Source organism: Oncorhynchus keta, chromosome 5 (genome assembly GCF_023373465.1).
Source record: "Oncorhynchus keta strain PuntledgeMale-10-30-2019 chromosome 5, Oket_V2, whole genome shotgun sequence".
NCBI classification, from domain to species: domain Eukaryota; kingdom Metazoa; phylum Chordata; class Actinopteri; order Salmoniformes; family Salmonidae; genus Oncorhynchus; species Oncorhynchus keta.
The window spans coordinates 16886181-16904518 of record NC_068425.1 but is presented as its reverse complement, the minus strand read 5'-3'; the positions used below and the strand labels follow the sequence as shown (position 1 = coordinate 16904518).

General features: G+C 44.8%; 1 protein-coding gene and 1 pseudogene across 3 annotated transcripts; both read left to right on the top strand.

Moving 5' to 3' along the window:
- Positions 1 to 1624: 1624 nt before the first annotated feature.
- On the top strand, positions 1625 to 7085 carry LOC118384583 (ran GTPase-activating protein 1-like). Of its 3 annotated transcripts, none has more exons than XM_035771236.2 (15): positions 1625 to 1782; positions 2473 to 2592; positions 2894 to 3021; positions 3261 to 3320; positions 3409 to 3588; positions 3829 to 3963; positions 4215 to 4373; positions 4497 to 4610; positions 4727 to 4826; positions 4962 to 5046; positions 5162 to 5435; positions 5575 to 5680; positions 5817 to 5905; positions 5997 to 6118; positions 6348 to 7085. In XM_035771236.2, exons 1-15 carry the CDS (start codon positions 1626 to 1628, stop codon positions 6427 to 6429), a joined length of 1911 nt encoding a protein of 636 aa, XP_035627129.2. In that variant the 5' UTR covers position 1625; the 3' UTR covers positions 6430 to 7085. The 3 variants fall into 3 exon arrangements, with proteins under 3 accessions (XP_035627129.2, XP_035627130.2, XP_035627131.1); XM_035771237.2 differs by having other exon boundaries at positions 5997 to 6156; XM_035771238.2 differs by lacking the exon at positions 1625 to 1782 and adding an exon at positions 1863 to 1983.
- Positions 7086 to 10156: 3071 nt separating this feature from the next.
- On the top strand, positions 10157 to 16021 carry LOC118384172 (chondroadherin-like protein; annotated as a pseudogene).
- The last annotated feature ends 2317 nt before the right edge of the window (positions 16022 to 18338 follow it).

The following is an 18338-nucleotide window of genomic DNA, read 5'->3' as shown; positions in this document are numbered from 1 at the left end:
CACTGATAACTCAGAGAACTGATCAAATAAAGCTGTAAATATAGCTACACTGTTCAGTATCACAGGATTTTTTAAAAGTGTGTTTGCTTTTTGACATAAAATAAAGCTTCAGATGAGATTAGCCAAAGAGGCTATTTTGATTGTTGAGAGCGGTGGCAGCGAGTCGTGCGGACGAAATGGAGAGAAGGTTGGTGAAGCAACAGCTGTGCTGGAATTCAAACAATATGGATGACCGTTCTGATGGTATGGAGCGGGAGGAAGAGGGCCAGAATGGTCGGTAGTGGAAAGATATAGGAAGAAGAGGGCTCATGATACAGAAAGCAGTGGAGCATCTGGTAAAGAAAGCATAAAGGTAGGAAGCAAGAGTAACTTTGTGTTGGAGTGGGAAGTGGTGATGGTGTTTGAGAAGACCACAGGGCCTCATTTCCACCCTATCTGACTAAAAGAAGTCAAATTAGAGAAAGAAGTCAAATTACCTTGGTTAATTGGAAATGGTAGATTGTTCATATTTTGTGGTAGCCAGGCTCAGCAAGAGAAGATTCTGAAAATACTGTAGAAACACGTAAGAATAAAATTCAAAGCCATGTCCCAGGTGCTTATGCTAGGTTATGAGGTGTCATCACTGGGGTCCCAATACCTATGCCCATAGATTATATTAAAGAAAATGTGAAAGGAGTGATTGAGGACAAAAGGTTGATCAGAAGTGAAAGCTTTTCAGTGCTGCTGAGGTTTGATGAAGGTTTTTTTTCTGGAAGAGTACAGATAGGATTCCTTAGTTTAAATGTCAGAGTTATTTGTCCCATCCCCATTGCGGTGTTTCAAATGCCAAAGAATGGGACATGTAGCTGTACAATGTAAAGGAAGGAAAACATGTGCCAAGTGTGGAGGGGAACATGATTACAGTGAATGTGGGAGCAATGTGAAAGTTAAGTGTTATAATTGTGGGGGGGAACATAGCGCAGCATTTGGTGGATGTCAGGTGCAGAGAGAGGCTAGAGAGGCTCAGATATATAGAAGTAGTCATGATGTTTCATTTGCAGAATCTGTAAGACAGATTGGTGGAGCTACAGTGTGGAATGATGGAGCTTCCATGGCTGGACCTAATGTCGGGGGGGGGTGGGGGTTCTGCTGGTCCTGGCATGAATGTGCAGTGTCAAAGGACACTTTGATAATGAATAAAGTAGACTTCATAGCTTTTATTGGTAAGGTTAGCAATGCTACTCAGGTTGTGGAAAGCAGAAATACAAGGTTGAAGGTCATTGTGGAGACGGCAAAAGAGATATTGGGTGTAACAGGTGTTACTGTTGAAATGGTTGTTGGCATACTGAACAATCCTAAGGGTGGAGTGTTTCAGCATGATATGGTTTAACGGGGTAGGGGGTTGGGGAGTTTTTTGGGGGGAGAGGGTGGTAGAAGTTTAACGGGGTAGGGGGTTGTGGAGTGTTTTTTTTTTTGGGGGGGTAGAAGTTAATAGGGATTTATTTTTTATTGTATTTGTATTCGTATTACTTTTTAATGGTAGTGCAGAATTGAGCAGATCATGATTAATCGTACATTCCTGCACAGTAGTTGGCGGCATACACTTTAACGTTTGTTTGCGGACCGCCATGATGTAATAGAAGAAGATGGGGCTACGAAACTGCCTGGAACTACAAGTCCCGTGTGTCCCGCGTCAGCCATGGTCCTCGAAGTGTTTAAACGTCAGAACCGAGCGGGAGACAGCTTGTGTGACAGATAGCGCTGTTCTGGAAACAACTAGTTATACGCAGAAATTTCGAATTTGTAAGCATTGATACACGTTTCATACTGCTTCAGAGACATTTTCGTTTGCAAATGTATTCAGGGAAACGTTAGTAAGGTCACACGTGAGGGGAGGTGCCATATTTATCAGATCAAATTGGTCGATGCCTTACCAGGGCATGCCCTGCTCTTGCTAAGCTAGCTAGCTAACTAACTATAGCTAGTATGTTATGACTTTGTCAAGTCAGAACAACGTTAAGTAACTTGCTTTGATGGCTGCATTCTTGTCGAACATTTCCAGCTTTATCACACCATTGGAAATGATCAACCATATTCAGCTTTTTCTACCTAGCTAGTTAGCCTCAACTATCCTAGCATGAGATGGTGTGTGCCAAGTGTTTATAACTCGTTGGCAGATAGTTACGACACTATAAACATATATTGCTACTTGGCTAACATTAGTTAGCAAGGGTTTCCACTTTTTCCAGAGGGTAGCACAATGATAGCAAGATAGCAACGTTTACAGACATAGCAACTTTCCACCCCCTGTGTATATTAGCTAAAGTTAACTAGCTAGCTAACTGAATGTTTATAACGTCACTTCAAACTGCATGTGTGTTTGGTAACGCTAGGTCTTTGGCAGGTACTCTACTAGGTGGTAATTGATCATATATTATGTGTTGCTTAAGTAAGTAGTGCATATTCTTGTTCATAAGTTAGTATGTTCCCCAGGTGTCCTGATGGCGACGGATGCTGTTGCACAGTTGGCCGACTCTCTGGCCAAAACTCAGGTGACTGAGGGAGAGTTGAGTTATAAAGGCCAAGGACGCAAATTTGACAATGCACAATCTGGTAAGTATTCCAACCATTGACCATTGACTCATTATGCTTATGCTCCTTCAATTGTCATCCAATAGGTTGTTCAAGTATAATGTGGTATCCAATCAATGCCAAATGTTTTTTGTTGTTGTATTTAAAAAAACTCCAATCACGTTTGGATGTGATACAGCCTGGATTCTAACCAGGGACTGTAGTGACTCCTCTTGCACTGAGATGCAGTGCCTTAGACCACTGTGCCACCCGGGAGACCAATGTATTGTTCTTCAAACAATCATGGTCTGTGTCTTCAATCTTTCCCTCTCTTTCTTTCCAGTGGAAGAGATGGTGAAAGAGATCCAGGAGTTCAAGGGGTTGCAAGCACTCAGGCTGGAGGGGAACACTTATGGGGTGGAGGCAGCACAGGCCATCGCTAAGGCCCTGGAGACAAAGAGTGAATTTAAGGTACCAGTCACAGAGTGATTATGAGATGAAGTGTGTTTTGATTGCATTGTTCATGGTACAGAGGACAGGTATTGATTCCACTGACTGCCACACTGAGAAAGATGGATGATCTCATATGTTGATTTTGATGAGATACCTGCTTTTGGCTCTGTTCCATCTTGCTTTCATATCTGTCATATATATCTCTCTCTAGCTAGACAATACTTAGCTGACCCTTTATATAACCCTCTCTCCCTCAGTACTGTTACTGGAGTGACATGTTTACTGGGCGACTGCGTTCTGAGATCCCTCCAGCCCTGGTGAGAATATTTAAAAAATACTTACTCCCTTTTGATAGGTGAAATGTGGTCTGGGATTGTAAACTCAGCCTTCATCACCCCTATTCAGAACTCCCTGGGTGCGGCGCTAATGACAGCAGGCGCCAGACTGACCGTGCTGGACCTCAGTGACAACGCCTTTGGACCAGACGGGGTGAAGGGCATCGAGAAGTTGCTTAAGAGCACTGCCTGTCACACACTGCAGGAACTGAGGCTCAACAACTGCGGCATGGGCATTGGTGGAGGCAAGGTGGGCAGAATGTCTCCAGTTTGATAGGAGCTGCATTGTGTTATTGAGCAGACTCCACAACATAAAGTTGCCCCCCCTCAGTATAATTTCAGAGAATATCTAAAGCTAATTTAACTTATCATGAAATGTTTAGCTTGTGTTAAGGTTGAATAATGATATCATGATTTAATATCTATCATGACAATCGTAACTTTTCCAACATAGTTTTTTCACTGTGCTCTGTATGTGTGGTCTCCTCAGATCTTAGCTGCGGCATTGACGGAGTGCTATAAGCAGTCCAGTGCACAGGGCACCCCCCTTGGGCTAAAGGTGTTCATCGCAGGCAGAAACCGTCTGGAGAACGATGGGGCCACTGCCCTTGCCCAGGCCTTCCAGGTACAGACACTGGCTCCTGAGCTGAACATATCAGAATTTCTGACAGTCTGGACTTGTAGAGTATATGCAATTTATCACCACAGTGGTTCACATGGAGCTCTTTAGCATTAGTACTGGCAGCAGCATGGATAAAAGCTCCTTGAACACTCCCAACGTAATGCCACTGAGTTTATGATTAAACTGTACTGACCGTGACAAGCCATATACTGTCTATATAGCTATCTCTGTCTGATGCTACTGTATGACCTCAGCTGATGGGTAGTCTGGAGGAGGTGCATGTGCCCCAGAATGGGATCAACCACCCTGGGGTGACTGCTCTGGCCACTGCCATGCAACACAACCCCCAGCTCCGGGTCCTCAACCTCAACGACAACACCTTCACCAAGAAAGGAGCTATCGCCATGGCACAGGTACAGTAGTGGTTTGCCTTGTGTACGAAGGCCGCATGACAATGAAACCCTCATGAAGTTGATGTATGCTCAAATGCACTTGCCATACTATGACTGACACTGAGTGTTTTGTTCCACCTTCAGGCTCTGAAACATTTGCGCAGTATCCAGGTGATAAACTTTGGAGACTGTCTGGTGCGTTCCGAGGGGGCTATAGCCATCGCAGAGGCAGTCACTGAGGGGCTTCCCATCCTCAAGGTACAGGGTAGCACTGGTCCCACCCTTGGCTGCAGGAACATCTACTGCACTTGATTGTTAATTCATGTGTGTTCATACACCTGACTCATACCCATATTTTTTTATGTCTTTGTCAGGAGCTGAATCTGTCATTTGGGGAGATCACAGGAGAAGCTGCACTGCTGGTGGCACAATCAGTTGAGGGCAAAGCCACACTGGAGAAACTGGACCTAAATGGTACATGATGGATACACACTTGACTTACAACACATGAAAACTGGATTGAAAATGTTGCATTGGCTAGTAATGTTTTCGTAGGATCTGTAGAGTTCATGTGTGACGTTGTTGTGTTTTGTGTGTTTGTACTGTCAGGTAACTGCCTGGGGGAGGAGGGCTGTGATGATCTCAGAGAGGTAATGGATGGCTTGAACATGGGAGACCTGCTGGGATCACTCAGGTACTGGATTGAAATATTAAATGAGTTTATACTTTTAGACTTACCCACACTGGAGCTCAACCATCCTATCTTTTATCACAAGCCGCCATGAGAAAATCTTTGTCTCTACCTGCAGCGATGATGAAGGGGAGCCGGAGGAGGAGGATGATGAAGACGAGGAGGAGGATGATGAAGACGAGGAGGAGGGTGATGAAGACGAGGAGGAGGGTGATGAAGATGAGGAGAATGATGAAGATGATGTGGAGGAAGAAGAGTACAGCAGTGTGAATCAGGTTTCCTCTCCTCCGTCAGTGCCCCGATCCCCAGATGCCGCCTCCTTCCTCTGCTTCCCCTCCCCCGACAAGCTGCTCAAACTGGGCACCAAGAGGGCCCTGCTCTTTGAACAGCAGGTTAACACACCCTGTCATGAATTCCTTACACAGCAAACTACTTAGTGGAAACCTGAGGTGACATACAGTGTGTGTCAGTAGGCTGAAACAGGTTGATGGTGACGTGTTTAACCTTTTGTCCTTGTTCTTCTCTTTCCAGGTAGATGTGGCTGATGCTGGTAAGACAGCGGAGGCTTTCCTGAAAATCTCCTCTGTGTACAATGAGGAAGATGAACAGGTTAAGAGTGCTGTCCTAGACAGTATTGGTAAGGGCCACTTATCTTAGTTCTGAGTACTTACTGAAGGCATGGGGCCAGATGACTGAGTCCATGGATATGTGACTGTTTCCGTTCATCTGTATGACCGAATGTTAAGTATATATGTCCTCTTTTTGTTATGCAGATGCAATTCTCAGGAAAGCCTTCGCAAGCCCCTCCTTCCAAGGTTACAACTTTGTATCATCGCTGTTAGTAATGCTGGGACTCCTCAAGGTACACGTTCTATGAATTTGTAGAAAAACTCCTGGTTTTCTTCTGCCTTGTATTATTGTAGTCCTCATATCTCCCCCTCTCTCTCATTCAGAGTGAGGACAAGGTGAAGCCAGTACATGTGGTGCCTGGTCATTTGCAGGCCCTGGAGTACGTTGTGCGTCAGGACTACTTCCCCCAGGACCACATCGCTGTGCTGGAGGCCTTCATGTCCCGGTAAGGGCATGAGTGATGGGCGGCAGCGTAGCTCTCAGGTACCCTCTCCGACTGCAGATAAACACACCACATTGGCACAAAGTTCACCAAGGATATTGCCAACATGCTCCAAATTGCACATTGTACCCATGTGCCTATGTTGTAAGGCTGCTGTGTCTAAAAACAGTAAAGATGAAAGGTACAACTGTCCATCATTGCAACGGTGTGACTGTATATTTGTGACTTTCAGACACGTCCAGGCCCTGGAGTCGTGCAGTAGCGCCAGGAACATCCTCAAGTCCACGCTGGAGCATTTCAGGCCTGAGAACTGAGTCACACCGGACCACACAGACACTCTCACGGATTTATGAACAGAACAATTCCCACCCCCAGACATAAGGGGGCCCTTAGCGCACACAACAAGGACTTAACTGTTGCACTGCACTCTATTTCGCCAACTCAGAAGACTCACAGCAGGAGCCTTGCCCATCATCTTATGGACATACATTATTTTATGGATGGACCGATTTTGAAATATTACAGACATAAACATTTGGGAGAAGAATGGTCTATCCTGCCTCACCTGCAGTGAAAGGACTGAAATGTGATCTTAAACACAGGTTCTCTCCATATTTACCCAATAAGTAATGGTTTTATATTAAAATAAAAAAGGGTTAAATGGATATAAAATATAAATGTGTGATATGGGCTGCTGTGGAAATGTAATTTTGATTTGAATCAAAAGGGAAGAACTGAATAAATGTGTTGATTTCTTTGTCGCAGCTATAACAGACTATTTCGGTGTCTCCGTATACTGGATGGCCTGGGAACATTACAATTTAGCAAGCACTACCCTGAATAAGGATCTAATTCAACCATATTGACTTTTTACAGTAGGAAGAAACTATTGTTCTGGGTGTAGGTTCTTTCCCATCCCAAATGTTGAAACCTACACTGAATAAAAATATAAACAACAATTTCAAAGATTTTTCCTAGTTACAGTTGTTCTAAGGAAATCAGTAAATTGAAAAATTAATTTGGCCTTAATCTATGGATTTCACATGACTGGGCAGGGGTGCAGCCATGGGAGGGCATAGGTACACCCACTTGGGAGCAAGGCCCTGCCAATCAGAATGAGTTTTCTGCACAATAGGGCTTTATTACAGACAGAAATACTCCTCAGCACCCCCCACCATTTCTGACGATCCCGCAGGTGAAGAAGCCAGATGTGGAGGTCCTTGGCTGGTGTGGTTGTCTGCAGTTGGGAGGCCGGTTGGACATACTGCCAAATTCTCTAAAATTACGTTGGAGGTGGCTTATGTTAGAGAAAATAACATTAAATTGTCTGGCAACTGATCTGGTGGACATTCCTACAGTCAGCATGCCAATTGCATGCTCCCTCAAAACTTGAGACATCTGTGGCATTGTGTTATGTGACAAAACGGCACATTTTAGAGTGGTATGTTATTGTCATTGTGTAATGATTATGCTGTTTAATCAGCTTCTTGATCTATCACACTTGTCAGGTGGATTGATTATCTTGACAAAGGATAAAATAACCACTAACAGGGATGTAAACACATTTGTGCACAACATTTTTGTGAGTATGGAACATTTCTGGGATATTGTATTACAGCTCATGACACATGGAACCAACACTTTATATGTTGTGTTTATAATTTTGTTCAGTGTATAATGCTCCTGTGGCTAATACTGAGCAAGGTGCACACAACACCTTCTGTTCAACCTTCATTTTTACTGGAAATATTCTCAGATAAGGGAGAATGTGTTGGGGCTAAAATGCATAGAGCAAGCCAACTATTCAAGGAAGCAGCAGACCACTGTACTTGATCCACTTGTATGGGGACCTGCCACTTCATCTGGGAAAGAGATTAGGCCTGGGATGTGCTTTTGAATGAATAAACTGTTGGACATTAACTCAGTTGAATGGGCTGAAAAGGTCATAGATAAACTACATATCCATAACGGATTCATACAGTATTTCTAATATTAAATAAGTACACCACATCAGTCTTTGATCTTTGTTAATTGCATTAACCAATTTAATGGCAAGCTGCTCTACACTTTTAAACTAGTGAAGGTTGGAGCAATGCTTTCACCAGACCCATTCTTGGGCACAGTTTGCTGCCTCTTCTCAAGCATAGAAAAACAGCCCTTCACTTTTCCATTAGCTTGCTGTGTTTAAAAATATATATTTTATTCAGTGAGTTTGCACTCCAGTGACCTTAAGAGTAGTGGGTAGTTTACTGGAAGTGAGATTGGTAGCCAGCCTGGTCTCATAGACTAGACGTAACATAGTAAAAGTAAATCCAGGACACTAAACGTAGTATTATATGTTAACGTTTGGCATGGTTACAAAAATGAAAGTCAGGTGGTTAGTCTGGGTGTGTGTGGATGGGTGGGCGTATATCTCGAATATCTAGCAACCCAAAGGTTTTGAATCTCATCCGGACAATTTTAGCTAATTAGCAACTTCAACCACTCTTTAGCTACTTTGTAACTACTTAACAACTACTTAGAATGAAAGCTTACCCTTTAAACTAACCATTCCGTAACCGTAACCATTTTAGCTAACCCTTCCCCTGATCTTAACTCTTTAACCTAACTCCTGAACTTAAACCCTAGCCTAGCTAATGTCAGCAAGCTAGCTAATGTTAGCCACCTAGCTAGTATTCGTAACATATCATACATTTAGCAAATTTGTTACATCTTGTACGTTTTGCAAATTCATAACATTTAATACAAATTGTAATTTGTATAACATTTCATACGAAATTGTTGATGACATCCACAAATTAATACATACCACACAAAGGGTAACATATCATACCAAATGGAGTGTCTCGGATTTACATACAGAATAATAAGAAATGCTCAGAGACCAGGTTGTGCAAGCAGACTACTGTTAATTAAACTCTGGTTTTAAAAGCTACACAAAAAAAACTGGCAAATTATAGAGTAATTTACGTATTTAGAAATAACCCTGGCATGTTATAATCATGTTATAATTTTATTTTATGTAGGACACGCACACTGGTTGAATCAATGTTGTTTAATCAACTTGGAATATACATTGAATTGACGTCTATGCCAGTGGGACAGTTGGCTACCTTTGACCTCTAATCTATCAAAAAATGTATTGCCAAAGTGTTCATTTGAGGTGAGGTTTCGCAGGGGCCGAGAGACCCAACAAAATAATTTATCAAAGCAGTGTTTGTGAGACCCCTCACTGTTGCAAGTGCTCAGTCATTCTAGAAATGTAGAAGTCTAGTATGTACGTGAACCCCTTGGCACTCATATTCTCCGTTGCGCGCAGCTCCTACACAGTGGAACAATTATATACAGACCTACACTTCCTTGAGTAGGAAACTTTATAAAGCTATCTGGGAAGGGTACATACTAAAAGCATTGGATGTCAAATTTGACAAATTCAACCATGAAGGTACGTTTATCATCTTAAATATACAATAGGAACATTCTAAAAAGTTACAATATTTATCAAATAGCAAATGTTATGGAATGCTGCTGAATAACAACCAGATAATTATTTTTAGATTCAATAACTAAACTTTTAAGTCTTTAAATATGCGTTAAATAAAAACGTACAATCCTCCTGGCATTGGAAAAGTGTTTTTATGAGTCCCGAGTGAAAGCCTTTCGGTGCGTAAAGGTTTCCAAGTTGGAGACGGGATTCTCCATGTCTTTGAATATTTTTGTTCCCTTGTCGCTATAAGAAGTAGTCTATTCTACTATTTTCACTGTATTTACAATATGTATTCAAAGTTGTGAGACTGTAAAAAATGGCATAATTGTCATTACATTAGGCCTACAGTCAAACCCCGTTTGTGTTTGATGTCTTTTTCCCAAAAACCCCACAGATGTGTTCCTTTGCTGATTGTCTAGTTGCAGTTTTGATGCTCTTGGTCATACTTTTACCAGCTCAAGCGTGAAAGTGCCCAAGGTTCTGCATCTGCGACAACTCCAAACTCACCATGGCCTGTATCGGCAAGAATCTGACTCAGGTTCCCCCCATCATAGATGAGGTGAGATGCCAATGAATCAAAATGATCAATGATGGATGTTTTGCAAGTTATTTGATATGGTTTAAACGTTAATATATGGCATGCATGCAGTGCTGTAATTTTGCTATTCATCCACCCACACATTTTCCTTTTTCCTTTTCCATATTTAAACCCCCCCTACTTTTTCTATTTCTCATTCCTAATTCCTTTCCCTCAAATTACAGTGAAACTGGACCTGAGTAAAAATGGCATCCAGGTGCTTCCGACCCATGCGATCCTGCAAATCCTGCACCTCACCCTTCAGCAGTGTAACATCAGGGCGGTGCGTGAAGGGGCCTTCCGCACCCTGGGCCGCCTGGTCTCCCTCAACCTGGCCAACAACAACATTGAGATCCTTTACCAGGTGAGGTAGCGGCTGGCACTTCCACTGGGGACATGGGGTAAATAAATAAATGTCAGTTTTGGTGAGTGAAGCACCAGATCAGATTGACGTAGAATACTCTAGTAACATTGATACCTACATGGTACCTTTCAGGTGCAAGTTATGTTGTACATGTAATCGATGTGAAATGGCTAGCTAGTTAGCGGTGGTGCGCGCTAATAGCGTTTCAATCGGTGACGTCACTCGCTCTGAGACCTTGAAGTAATTGTTCCCCTTGCTCTGCAAGGGCCGTGGCTTTTGTGGCGCGATGGGTAACGATGCTTCGAGGGTGTCAGTTGTCTGTGTGCAGAGGGTTCCTGGTTCGAGCTCGGCGAGGGGATGGCCTAAGTTAAATTGTTACATGCACATAGCTGTCACTTCTTGCACAAAGGCCATACTCCCATCCACCAACTTTTCTTAGCTGTTTAATGTCACATGCATCATGTCTTCTCCCTCTCTCCCCATCCAACAGGAGTCTTTTGACGGCTTGTCATCCCTAAAGCAGCTGACGTTGGACCATAACCGTGTTGAAGAGATCCAGCCAGGGGCCTTCACTCAGCTGGGCTTCCTCAACATGCTGTCCCTCACACATAACCAGCTGGTCTACATCCCCAACATGGCCTTCCGGGGCCTGCACAACATCAAGTGGCTGCGTCTCAGTCGCAACTCCCTCAACAACCTGGCCATGGAGGCCTTCGCTGGCCTCTTCACCCTCACACGCCTCAGCCTCAACCACAATGAGCTGCATTTCTTCCCCACAAAGACTATGACCCGGTGGGAAACTGTGCAGATGTCTGACACTATTGTGCAATGGTGCCCTGGTCCAATAGTATTTAAACTTGATGACACTTGACCTGTTTATGCTCTTTCCATTTTCTTTCCTTTATTTAAGACTGGCTCAAGTCACCCGCCTGGACCTGAGCTACAACCCCATGACCTACCTGGGTGAGGATACTGTCTCCATGCCGAAGCTCACCCACCTCTACCTGGACCACATGTCCCTCCAGGACCTCGCAGACACAGACATGTGCCAGGCCACCCTCCTCTCCCACCTAGACCTTAGCCACAACCAGCTGCGCTACCTGGAGCCCCTCTCTGGCCCCTTGGAGCTAGCCCGCCTCAACCTAACAGGAAACCCCATCCACTGTAACTGCTACCTGAGGCCCCTGAAGGAGTGGGCCAAGAAAGGGAAGGTGAAGTTGATTGGGGTCTGCGCAGGTTCCCCTCACCTCTCTGACGGCAGTGGGGCCTATGGAGCTGCGCTGCCGAAGCAGGGAGGACATGATAAAGGAGGAGTTAAAAGACCAGGAGGAGAGCAGGGAGTGTGCACTGCCCACAGCCAAGCCTAAGAAGAAGAGCAAGTGTCTGGATAACTGTGACTGCAATGTGAGTTGCTGTTGTTGTTAATACTGAGATGGTGTATGGGGTGCTGAGGGATGATGCAATGTTGTGCCACAAATGATGTTCAAACTTGCTGCCATGACAGCACACTTGCCATCATACTCAGAGAAGAATTGGACTGATAATTCCGTCATCCATATAAAAACTGCTCTCCAATTCTTGTTTGAAAATGTCCCTCTGAACCCATCTCCCTCTCTCTGTCCCCTGCTTAGGTGAAGGCTTAGCACGCCACATGTGAGAACCGTGGTCACACCAAAGTCCCCTACGGCTTCCCCTCTAATACCCAGCTCCTGGACCTTCGCAGCAACCACTTCCATTACATCCCTAGCAACAGTTTCCCTGGTACAGACCAGGTGGTCTCTCTGCATCTGGAGCACTGCAAGGTCCGTGAGATCGAAGGCGGTGCCTTCCGGGGACTGAAAGGCCTGGTCTACCTCTACCTGTCTGACAATGAACTCACCTCCCTGGGCTCACAGACTTTCACTGGGGCCCCTGAGATCACCTACCTCCACCTGGAAGGGAACCAGCTGGCCATGTTCCCTGGAGCTGCCCTGGCCCCCTGCCCAGCCTGCTTGTGCTCCATCTGGGAACACTGTCGGTAAGCTGGAGCGGGCAGGCCAGCTTTCCTCAGTCCCCAAGCTGAGAGGTCTCTACCTGACCAATAGCACCATAGCCACTATAGCCCCCGGCACTCTCAAGTCCGCCCACCTAGACACTCTTCATCTGGGGTCCAATCAGCTTTCTGAGGTGCTTACCGACGGGCTGTCCAAGGCCTCCAGTTTGACCGAGCTCTCCAGAAATTCCATTCGCTGGGTCGAACCAAAGGCGTTCCTTCCTGTGTCCAAGAGCCTAAGGTAGGATGAATGACATGGGTCTGGAGAAGGTAAGAGAGATGGGGCGGCAGGGTAGCCTAGTGGTTAGAGCGTTGGACTAGTAACCGGAAGGTTGCAAGTTCAAACCTCCGAGCTGACAAGGTACAAATCTGTCGTTCTGCCCCTGAACAGGCAGTTAACCCACTGTTCCTAGGCCGTCATTGAAAATAAGAATTTGTTCTTAACTGACTTGCCTAGTTAAATAAAGGTAAAATAAAAGATAAAGAGATGTATTTTGCCAGGTTTGCATTGAGAAATTATCTCTATCTGCAGAATTCTGGTCAATAGCATTTCAAGTTATCAATGAAAAACTGCCCGTTAATTTCTATGAAGAATCCATTTTCTGAGTGGTTGCTTCTATTCCGTTCATAGATGTCCAGAGACTCCCTGGTGGGGCTGGGCTCTGGGCTGACCACTCTGTCTCTGGGGGGGGGACCAGCTGGAGGAGTTGCCTGACCTGAGCCCACAACCCCCTGCTATGTGATTGCACCCTGCTGCCACTCCGCAGGTCAGTAGTCCACTGCTACGTAAATGACCAGTTTGTGGATGCTGCTGTGCAAGGGAGTCATGCACATGCATGCACATAAATGAAATCAACATTTTATTTGTCACATGCTTCCTAAACAACAGGTGTAGATTAACAGTGAAATCCTGACACAAAGAAAAATACACAGTGACTAACAAATAACAATAACAAGGAAAAGTAACATGGCTATATACAGGGAGAACCACTACCGAGTCGATGTGCAGTGATGCGAGTTAATTGAGGTAGCAATGTACATATAGGTAGGGATAGCAGCAGCAGCGTGTGGTCATTTTGTAATTTTTATTAGGATCCCTATTAGCTATCGCTGTAGTGTTAGCTAATCTTCCTGGGGTCCAAATGTGAGAGTGAGAGTGTGTGGCGTCAGTACGCATGTGTGCGCGTGTAATGTGCGTGTTGCAATGTCAGTGTAACTATGTGTGAGTGTGTAGGTAGAGTTCAATGTGTGTCCATAGAGTCAGTGCAAGAGAGCTGGTGCAAAAAAAGGGAAAATGCAGGTAGTCCTGGTAGCGATTTGATTAGCTATTTAGCAGTCTTGTTTAGCAGTCTTATGGCTTGGGGGTTGTCAGCCGGATATTGTCAAGCAAAAGCCTGTCGCTCTCACTGTAATATACCGTTAATGAACATAAACATGGTTTCGCATCTCCAGGCCTCCATGCATACAAGCTGCATATAAGCGTCTGATGCATGCCTTTGGAACATCTACATTTTAAAATGTCTGATAAATTAATACAAATGTGGTCCCTTGCAGTCGGATTCCAAGCAGTTGCATTAGTAACCGATGATGCAGCCAGTCAAAATGCTCTCAATGGTGCAGCTTTAGAACTTTTTGAAGATCTGAGGGCCCATGCCAAATCTTTTCATCCTCCTGAGGGGAAAGAAGCATGGTTGCCCCTTTGTCACAACTGTGTTGGTGTGAGTGGACCATGTTAATTCCTTAGTGATGTGGACACCGAGGAACTTGAAGCTCTCAACCCACTCTACTACAGCCCGGTCAACGTGGATGGGGGTGTGCTCGGCCCTCCTTTTTTTGTAGTCCACAACCAACTCCTTTGTCTTGCTCGCATTGAGGGAAAGATTGTTGTCCTGGCACCACACTGCCAGGTCTCTGACCACCTCCATATGGGCTGTCTCATCACCGTCGGTGATCAGGCCAACCACCGTCGAGTCTTCAGCAAACTTAATGATGGCATTGGAGTCGTGCGCAGCCACGCAGTCATGGGTGAACAGGGAGTACAGGAGGGGACTAAGCACTCACCCCTGAGGAGCCCCTGTGTGTCGGTTGTGTTGTTGCCTATCCTCACCACCTGGGGTCGACCCATCAGGTATCCAGTTGCAGAGGGAGGTGTTCAGTCCCAGGGTGCTGAGTTTAGTGATGAGCTTGGAGGGCACTATGGTGTTGAACACTGAGCTGTAGTCGATCAACAGCATTTTCACATAGGTGTTCTTCTTGTCCAGGTGGGAGATAGAAGTGTGGCATGCAATAGATTGATCTGTTGGGGCAGTATGCAAATTAGAGTTGGTCCAGTGTGTCTGGGATGATGGTGTTGATGTGAACCATGACCAGCTTTTCAAAGCAAGAGTGCTATGGGGCGATAGTAATTTAGACAGGTTACCTTGGCGTTCTTGGGCATAGGGACTATAGTTGTCTGCTTGAAACATGTAGGTATTACAGACTGGGTCAGGGAGAGGTACACACAAATTATTTAACTCTGCTAACCCTCAGGCTCTAACAACTTTGCGTCCCCTTTCTCTGCTCAGGTGGATGGAGAATGTGAGCCTGAAGATGACAGCCACCTGTGGTCACTCTCCTGAGTTCCGGGGCCAAAGTGTGAGGGATGTCCATGTCTTTAAGAGCTGTCCAGGGGAGAGTGCTTCTCCTAGCAAGACCCTCAAATGATTCAAGGATACAAAATCAATCGAACCCAAACTCACTCTCCTCAAGGTGACAATGACAAAGGCCAAGCCAGGAAAGGCTAAACCCATGCCAACCAAGCCCAAAGCAAAGCCTCTGAAGAATCCTAAGGCACCAGCATCCCCAAAAAACAAGAAGACTGTAATAAAAAGTAAGAAATCAGTTATGTAAATGGCTGTAAGTCTACTGCTTGGACAGAACTCTATATGTCCCAAATGGACAAGTGCTATTTCATCTCACCTCACTGAATGTAATTTGATCATGCAGAAATGTGTTTTTTAAATTGTATTTGTGAGTCTGTAAGTTCATTTTCTGATTGATTTTCAGTCTATTTTAGAACTTGGATGCAACTTGGATGGTCCTTCTGTGGCTCAGTTGGTAGAGCATGGCGCTTGTAACGCCAGGGTAGTGGGTTCGATTCCCGGGACCACCCATACGTAGAATGTATGCACACATGACTGTAAGTCGCTTTGGATAAAAGCGTCAGCTAAATGGCATATATTATGCAAGAGACCCAAAGCCCTATTTGCAGTACCATACATTTCCACCAAGTGTCACATGATGCTATTAGATTTTTCTGCTCTAGTTCGACCAACTTTTCTATTACACACAAAATGTTATGTTTCATATATATCCTTTGTGCAAATGAAGAACAAGACTGAATATATATATATATATATAAGGTTGTTGCATTTTCAGCTGTTACATGGCGCTTAGATGCATGTACATCAATGCACATTGGCTTCTTGCTCATTAAATCTCCTACAACACTAAGTCAGTGTCTAACAGTTTTGTTTGATTTTCATGTTCCTGACAGAGGTGTGCAAGGATTGGTCCATTGCATGCTTTAGCTGATCCTCTACATAACAATTCTGGGTAAGTACGCCATCAAAGTATTTTATGTAATGTGGCTCCATGCAATACATGTATGTGCCAGTCAGTGGTACTGTCTTGAGGTAAAGGTATCATCACATTCCAGGCATCTCATTAGTTCAAGGTATCTTGTGTGCAGTTGCCTCTTTGTCCATTTTTACAGTCTATGGCTGTTGCAGTTTGTTGCATTTTACATTTAGACTGTAAAATATAATCTGGCACTGTCTCTATTTGCACTGGCACTATCTCTATTTGCAGAGCCCATCGACTGCCACCAAGTGCCAGAACAGGCCTATGGTGTAAGGGTTAGCACTCTGGACTCCAGCCCTCTGAATCCAGCGATCTGATTCAAATCTTGGTAGAACCTGACTTTTTACCTTCCCTGCTCTTTTGGTGATACTTATCTTCTCAGAGAGTGGGCCTGCATGGACAAAACCTTGGCCACTGTTAACAGATACTTATGACAAGATGGGAAACTCCATTGGAATTGTATGCTGCGTTCAAAACAACTGGGAACTCGGAAATCTCCTACTTCCAACTTAAGTGCATTTAAGACAACTGGGAACTTGGGAGAAAAACGAGATCCAACTGGGAAAATCGTTTTGAACAGTCATCCAATTTGGAATTCCAAGTCGGTATCTTTCTAGAACCAGGCTGTATCGCATCCCATAGGGCGGCGCACAATTGGCCCAGCATCGTCCGGGTTTGGCCGGAGTAGGATGTCATTGTAAATAAGAATTTGTTCTTAACTGACTTGCCTAGTTAAGTAAAGGTTAAATAAATAAAAATGTATAAAAAATAACTGACTTTCTTACCTGAAAATCACTGTCATGATTTTACCTCATTTTTTCTGAGTTCCTAGTTGTCTTGAAAGCACCACTATTAATGCCCATTGTGTACTTTGCCCATGTGTCATCAGTAGTTACCACAGCCACAAAGTCCTCCTATAAGGAGGAGGTCAGAGACCTGGCCATGTGGTGCCAGCACAACAACCTCTCCCTCCACTGATCAAGACAAAGGAGATGATGGTCACTGGCTTACTGGAGCTCTTTCATGCCGTCCCTAGGAGGGGTGCGTCACTTGAGTGGGTTGAGTCACTGATGTGATCTTCCTGTCTGGGTTGGCGCCCCCCCTTGGGTTGTGCCGTGGCGGAGATCTTTGTGGGTTATACTTGGCCTTGTGTCAGGATGGTAAGTTAGTGGTGTGGGGGCTGTGCTTTGGCAAAGTGGGGGGGGTTATATCCTTCCTGTTTATATCCTTCCCTGTCCGGGGGTATCATCGGATGGGCCACAGTTTCTCCTGACCCCTCCTGTCTCAGCCTCCAGTATTTATGCTGCAGTAGTTTATGTGTCGGGGGGCTAGGGTCAGTTTGTTATATCTGGAGTACTTCTGTCTTATCCGGTGTCCTGTGTGAATTTAAGTATGCTCTCTCTAATTCTCTCTTTCTTTCTTTCTTTCTTTCTCTCGGAGGACATGAGCCCTAGGACCATGCCTCAGGACTACCTGGCATGATGACTCATTGCTGTCCCCAGTCCACCTGGCCGTGCTGCTGCTCCAGTTTCAACTGTTCTGCCTGCAGCTATGGAATCCTGACCTGTTCACCAGACATGTTACCTGTCCCAGACCTATTATTTGACCATGCTGGTCATTTATGAACATTTGAACATCTTGGCCATGTTCTGTTATAATCTCCACCCGGCACAGCCAGAAGAAGACTGACCACCCCTCATAGCCTGGTTCCTCTCTAGGTTTCTTCCTAGGTTTTGGCCTGCTTCAACGTGCTTCAACACCTGCATTGCTTGCTGTTTGGGGTTTTAGGCTGTGTTTCTGTACAGCACTTTGAGATATCAGCTGATGTACGAAAGGCTATATAAATACATTTGATTTGATTTGATGATGGTGGACTACAGGAAAAGGAGGACCGAGCATGCCCCAGTTCTCAATCGACAAGGCTGCAGTGTAGCAGGTTGAGAGCTACAAGTTCCTTGGTGTCCACGTCACCAACAAAATATCATTGTACAAACACACTAAGACCGTCGTGAAGAGGGCACTACAAAGTCTATTCCCCCTCAGGAGTCTGAAAATATTTGGTATGGATCCTCAGATCTAAAAAGGTTCTACAGCCGCACCATCGAGAGCATCCTGACTGGTTGCATCACTGCCTGGTATGGC

Excerpts from the sequence above, each read along its gene's own strand:
- LOC118384583 (XM_035771236.2), top strand. The coding sequence starts at position 1,626 with ATGGGGCTACGAAACTGCCTGGAACTACAAGTCCCGTGTGTCCCGCGT. Across the intron at positions 2,593-2,893 it reads ATTTGACAATGCACAATCTG|TGGAAGAGATGGTGAAAGAG; the intron begins GTAAGTATTCCA and ends CTTTCTTTCCAG. Across the intron at positions 5,047-5,161 it reads GACCTGCTGGGATCACTCAG|CGATGATGAAGGGGAGCCGG; the intron begins GTACTGGATTGA and ends CTCTACCTGCAG.